Source organism: Apis dorsata, unplaced genomic scaffold, assembly GCF_000469605.1.
Source record: "Apis dorsata unplaced genomic scaffold, Apis dorsata 1.3 scaffold_323, whole genome shotgun sequence".
Classification (NCBI taxonomy): Eukaryota; Metazoa; Arthropoda; class Insecta; order Hymenoptera; family Apidae; genus Apis; species Apis dorsata.
In genome coordinates this window covers 257189-263717 of record NW_006263591.1, presented here as the reverse complement: position 1 = coordinate 263717, position 6529 = coordinate 257189, and the positions used below count along the sequence as shown (strand labels likewise).

Here is a 6529-nt window from a genome sequence, read left to right as displayed (position 1 = left end):
ATTAATATATATAATTGTATATAACTAATTATGATATATCCCTAATTAAAAATTGATTTAAAAAAACATTTTATTTCCTATTATTTGTGAATTTATAAATAACATATATATATATATATACATACATTATAATACATATATATTAATATTTCGCGATTATCACAAAAGTCTTTTTACATTATTATTTAAATTCTAATAAATTCTAATAAAAATTTCTTTTATAAAATTCTGATTTTTTATTAAAAATTATATTTAGAAATAATTGCCATAGCTAAAAAGTACTTAATGTACTTAATGTACTTCTAGCACAAAATATTTTTAAATTCTATTAAATTATAATTATGGAATTATCAAAATTCTATATCATAAATAATATATAAATAGATTATACAAAATTGTTTTATTAATATAACATTTTTTCAGAGATCAATAACAAAATAAACAATGATTATAAGATGTACATATATTGATGTGATTTATAAATAACAGTGCATGAAAAATATATTACTTACATAAAATAATTATATGTTCTGATTTGTATTATTCCTTTTTTTTTCTTGATAGTATCATATAACATTTTATAATATTTAAAATAATTACAAATTTTATTTTGTTTCATTACAAAGTATAATGTAAACCATTTGTTTTATATCTTAAATACATAATAATGATGTTAAATTCTCATTTTAATATATCATAAATGCAAAAATGTGAAAATTTTTTGTTAAAGAATTATCATAAATGTTAAACCATACTTCCTCTTTTATTTACACATGATAGACACACACACAGGCACACGCATATATTAATATCAGTCATCAGTTCTTTTAACTTTTCGTTGCCTAGGACTTTGTCTAGGAGTTCTAGGAGATTTATCTATAAAAAAAACATTTTTTAAAAAAAATATGTTATTTTAAATTTAATTTTTCAAATATATAATACTTACTAATTCTATTTAATGTTTCTTTTGGTAACCAATCATAATCTACATTATTAGGATTAGAAGTACCCATTTCAACAGGTGTTTTACGAGTACTAGAAGATCGAGATTTACGGCCAAGAGATGAAAGAAGTTGTTGCCCTCCTACAAGTGTTAATATTACACATGCTGCCAGAAAGACATATAAGAAAATTGTTTCTCCATCAAGACCATCATCCAATTCTATTATTTGCACAGTTTCATTGTAGACAGCTTCATTGAAACTAATACCATTCTGTAAAATTATAGATTCAGTAATTTTTTGAACAAATATTTTTGATAATAAATATTATATTATAATATTACATACAACATCTCTATAATTCAAATTAATATTAAAGCCAAAAGGCCTTCCAGCAAGATTTTCTGATGGAATAAATGAATAAGCTAATGTTGCTTCGTGTTTTGGTTTTACAATCTTGTTATATATAACAGTTGAAAAATTTTGAATATAAAAATTAAAATTCATTGCATAACGAAAAGAGGCATCTACAGATTCAAGAACAAAGTCAGATTCTCCTTTATTGGTGAAACCAACAAGAAATTCAACTAAATTTCCAGCTGGTAATTCTAAAAAAGTAAATGAAATATTAACTTCTAATTTTATAAATAAAAAAATATACTCTGATTGATATGATTTCAAAAGATTTATATATATACCTAATGTTGATAATCCATTGTAAACTGGTTTAGTAAATAATATAGTTGTATCTGCATCAGATGAAGCAGTAGTTATTTCATCTTCTGGTTCTTCATCTGTTATTATAGAATTGTCTTCTCCTTCAATATCTACAATATCATCTATATTTTCATCTTCTTGAGTATAAACTATAATGAAAAATATGCATTTATTATATAATTATTTATATACAATTGTTTATACAAATTGTATAAACAAATATAAATTTAAACATTAATATAATCAATATAATTATAAAAAAATATATTACAAAATATGTTTATATGTGTTTATATGCATAATGTTTATATATAAATTATGAATAAATTATGAATAAATTAATAAAAATTATGTTTATATATTTATTATGAAAAATATTACTTTAAATTTATTAATTGATATGAAAAAAATTATGCTAATTGTATGTTTAATATAAATTACATATAGAAGAAAAAAATAAAAACGAAAAAAAATATAATTTTTCCATATGTTTTTCAAATACGTTACAATGTTTTAAATATAAATTGTAAAATAAATATTAATTAACATTTCATTATTGTTTATTACCTCTATTCATTGTAAAAGTAATTGTTGAAATGAAAACTAATAAAAAAATGTTAAACTTCTTCATTTCGTTCCGTTGTTCTAAAATTAATTTTTCTGTTATAAAAATCGATTTATCCCAGTTCCTGAACACTCACTTCAAAGCAACATTCAACTACGCTGCTTCAAAATAACAGTACCGGCTACCATCTCTGCAACGTGGAAGGACAGCAACGCAATCGTCAATCCTACAACGTGGAACATTAACGTAACGTTGGCATTAAGTAAAGAGTATCAAACGTCAAAAATGATTTTGTCTTACCAACATGATAAATTTAATTACTACTAATTGCTCTTTTAAAATATTATATGACTTTCTATAGTGGAAATTTAAACGCGCCATATATGAATTCTACAACAAGATATATGAAACAATGAATATAGTAGTTTATTAAATGAATATAATAGTTTATTAAAAATTGTCATTATTATTTATATATTTTAATTTATTAAATAAACATTTATTTTTATCTAGAAGAGAAAATATAGTTGAGATATAAAATATTTATTAAAAAAAAAAGTAAATAAAACAATATGAAATATCAATTAAATTATATAAAATTATTATTTAAAATTATATATTAAAATTATTATTAATTTAAATTTATTATTAACAAAACATATTAACATCAAATATAAAAATATTATGAATATAATTTTAAAAATTGTTATTTAAAATCGTGTGAATGAATTTTATTTTAATTAGTATTTAAATTTTAATTATAACCATGAGTAGTAATTTAGTTTTTCTCAAGGATAACAATAATTATAATTTTCGAGCTACACAACGATGTATATATGACGTCATTTTCTTTTCTTTATAGTAGAGAATTCTTCCAGCAATTTTGTTTAATAACCTTAAAATTACTATTTTTATGCAGTTTCTAGAGATTCATAATACTATTTATTATTTATTTAGTCTATTATTCTATTATTTATTTGTACTTATTTTATCTCTATTTTAACTCAAAAAAACTTTTAATTTTTCAAGTATCTTAAAGTATGGAACAATGATGTTTAAAAAAATTTTAACATTATGTACATCAAATGGTTCGCCTTTAACAACGTGTAAGTTTTAATTATTATAATTAAATTTATAAATTTATGATTTTATATTTGTTTTATAAAATAATATATTTCAAAATATATTTTATTTTCACATAATTTCATGAAATCATTTGAAGAAAAATACCTTTTACATAGATATTTCATCAACATCAAAGATTATATCTCGAACTCTTTCGGAACAAGATATAGATGTTTTGGAAAAATGGGATTTATTAAGTGCTGTTTGTTTGGAACGTCATCCAATAATTACAAAACCGATGTTAGATATAGAAGCAAGATATCAAAAAATGTTACAATATATAGAATTTGAAAATAGTATGATATCTGATTTTGAAATGCAAAAACAAAAGGAAAAAAATAAAAAAAAATTATCTGCATCTGAGAGTATGACTTCTGCTCAAACAATACAAGACTTTGAAGATTCTTGGGAAGAAGAACTTACTAAGTTTAAATTTGCATCAAGAATTAATGGTATGAGTTTTAATGATTTTAAATAATTTAATCATATTTCTTATATCTAACTTACTTAAATCATAGAAAATGAAGAAGACAATACCATTGTATCATTGAAACGAAAATTAGATAAAAATTTAGTATTATTAGTAGAACAAAAAATTGGTACTTCTAACTTTTGGATTCCTCCACAAAGTAAAAGAAAACATGGAGAAAGTATGATACAAGTAAGAACTATATGTATTTTATTTATTTTTTCTCTTATAATATAATTATCAATATTTATTTGTTATTTCAGACTGCACATAGAACATTACAAGAACTATGTGGAAATAACATAAAAGTAAAATTTTATGGCAATGCACCAATTGGATTTTATCAATATAAATATCCTAAAAATATACAAGAAAAAGGTCAAAATGGGGCAAAAATTTTCTATTTCTTAGCAAAATATATAAGTGGAGATATTTCTTCTAATGTAAGACATTGTTGGTTAGATAGAAAAGAACTTAAAAAAACCACACATCCTGATGTTTATAAAAGTTTGTCTAAATTCTTATTACCTGATTAAATCATTATAGATTATAGATTATAGAGTATAAAATATAAAGTCTTAGAATATATATATAGAATGTGTAGAATTATCAATTATGTATTTCTCTTTATACAATAAATTAAATATTTAAATGATTTTTAATTTTGTAATATTGAAATTTTCTTTTTTATATAAGTGCATTTTAAACACAATTAAAAATATAAGAAATAAAAAAATAGATATAATAGATAACAAATTTAATAAATAAATAAATATTTATTTTTTTGAAACAGAAATTAAAAATATATAAATCAAAAAAATATTACAATTTTCCACATCTTTTTCTTCCTGTATATTTTGAGTCTTCTCGTACTTTCTTTCCTTGTTTTCGACGTCTTTCTTTTTTTTCCATAATCCAATTTCTACTATTTTTTAAAGATTTATTTTTGACCTTTTTTATTTGTTCTCTAAAAAAATAAGAATTATAAGTAAGACTAAAAAAAAAAAGAAAAAAATGGATAAGATTTCATTTAACATGAATTAAAGCAATTTAACATGAATTAAAACTTAACCTTCTAGATGTATAAGATATAACTGACTCAACATCATTAACACCTAAAGCTGGTGGAAGAATAGAAAATCCATTTATCATTAATACCAGAAAATATTTTTTTGCTTTGGTACTGTTTGGAAAATCAACAACTACACCCCCATAAAAACCTGCTTTTGTTGCTTGTGTTGTAATTAATTCAATTTGTTCGCTATTTTCAGGATAAAATTGAAACACAGCTCTAGCTGATCTTGATAAACATGAAAATAATGTAGAAAAAAATTTGTATAATCGTTTTGAAGGATTATGAGTACTTTTATCTGCATTACATAACCATTGTAATGCAGAAATGCTTATTGCTCCATCAAAACTTCCTGCTTTAAATGGCATTCCTTGACCCATATCTCCTAAAATTAAATCTCCATCCACTTCTCTTTCTAAAGCTATTTCTAAAATATTTGTATTAAAAATAATTAAAGTTATATGAAATATAATTTATTAAAACATATTCTACATATACTTGCCAAGCATTGCATGAGATATATCAATTCCTATCCATATATGTCCGTATTTCTCAATTACATTGCCACTTAATCCTGAGCCACAACCAATATCTAAGAGTAAAATACTTTTATCATGTGGTAGTAAAAGAAGTTCTAGAGCACGTTTACACATTTGCTCTTGTATATCTATCATGCGAGAACTATAAAAAGTAAATTTATATTTGTTTAAAATAGAATATAAAAAAATATAATTATTTAAAAAAAAGTATTACTATTAAAAATCTTACTTTTGAGTATATTTTCGAGCTTCGGATTCATCGTAAAACTACAATAAAAATAAAACATTTTCACAAAATTCATAACATAAACAATTTAAAATTTATTCTTACCAGTTCAGGTGGAGCTAAATATTCTGGACGTTTTGACATTTTATCTTTATTATAATAAGTATAGATCAGATTTTAATTAAAACATATGCAGAATTGCTGAAGAATTATTTATTATTATTATTGGTTATTTATTATTATATGTCGATATCAACAATTTCAATTCGGCAAAAATTTCCACTGGAAATAATTGGTGAAAATTAGAAAGTAGAGAGAAGAAATAATGAGAAATATCTAGAGTTAGTTGTTAAACATAGACTATATGATATTCCTATTACCAACTAAATATAATTTAATTTTTCTGTAATGAATTCCAAAACGAAGAGGATATATAGTGACTTATTATTTTCATTGCTATGATACATTAATGTTTTTCATAAAAACTTGTTGCAACTTTGCAAGCCTTTTTTATTGGAATTTTTGAATTATATTTTATAATTTGAATTATAATTTATAATACATTGAATTTATTTTAATTTTGCTGTTTTCTAATTTCAGTTTCAAAATGAATAATAGGGATTTTAAAAATTTGGAAAACAAATATTTGATATTTTTGTTAATATAATTTAAAATTTATAATAATAATAATAAATATTTTAGATTATTATAGATAATAATGATAGATAAAACAAGTATTTTGAATATTGAAAATAAAAACAATTAATATTTATTATATTTAATTGCCCATTTATATAAGTTTTAAAATTTGTTTTGAAATTATAAATATTTGCAGATTTTTACAAATACTTTCAAAGCAATATAAAAGTAAAAAA

General features: G+C 21.3%; 3 protein-coding genes across 4 annotated transcripts; 1 reads left to right on the top strand and 2 right to left on the bottom strand.

Annotated features, from left to right (window-relative positions):
* Window positions 1-581: 581 nt before the first annotated feature.
* Window positions 582-2487, bottom strand: LOC102671319 (translocon-associated protein subunit alpha). The gene is made up of 5 exons (XM_006617678.2): window positions 2226-2487; window positions 1640-1807; window positions 1290-1549; window positions 947-1214; window positions 582-876 (listed from the first exon to the last, which is right to left on the bottom strand). The coding sequence occupies exons 1-5, from the start codon at window positions 2287-2289 to the stop codon at window positions 812-814; spliced, it is 825 nt and encodes a 274-aa protein (XP_006617741.1). The 5' UTR covers window positions 2290-2487; the 3' UTR covers window positions 582-811.
* Window positions 2381-4483, top strand: LOC102671448 (39S ribosomal protein L46, mitochondrial). The gene is made up of 5 exons (XM_006617679.2): window positions 2381-2469; window positions 3253-3329; window positions 3465-3800; window positions 3867-4009; window positions 4081-4483. The coding sequence occupies exons 2-5, from the start codon at window positions 3272-3274 to the stop codon at window positions 4351-4353; spliced, it is 810 nt and encodes a 269-aa protein (XP_006617742.1). The 5' UTR covers window positions 2381-2469; window positions 3253-3271; the 3' UTR covers window positions 4354-4483.
* On the bottom strand, window positions 4275-6017 carry LOC102671582 (probable 18S rRNA (guanine-N(7))-methyltransferase). Of its 2 annotated transcripts, XM_031511444.1 has the most exons (6): window positions 5905-5997; window positions 5760-5859; window positions 5658-5695; window positions 5392-5570; window positions 4890-5316; window positions 4640-4784 (listed from the first exon to the last, which is right to left on the bottom strand). In XM_031511444.1, exons 2-6 carry the CDS (start codon window positions 5796-5798, stop codon window positions 4640-4642), a joined length of 828 nt encoding a protein of 275 aa, XP_031367304.1. In that variant the 5' UTR covers window positions 5799-5859; window positions 5905-5997. The 2 variants fall into 2 exon arrangements, with proteins under 2 accessions (XP_006617743.1, XP_031367304.1); XM_006617680.2 differs by having other exon boundaries at window positions 4275-4784; window positions 5760-6017.
* Between the last annotated feature and the right edge of the window lie 512 nt (window positions 6018-6529).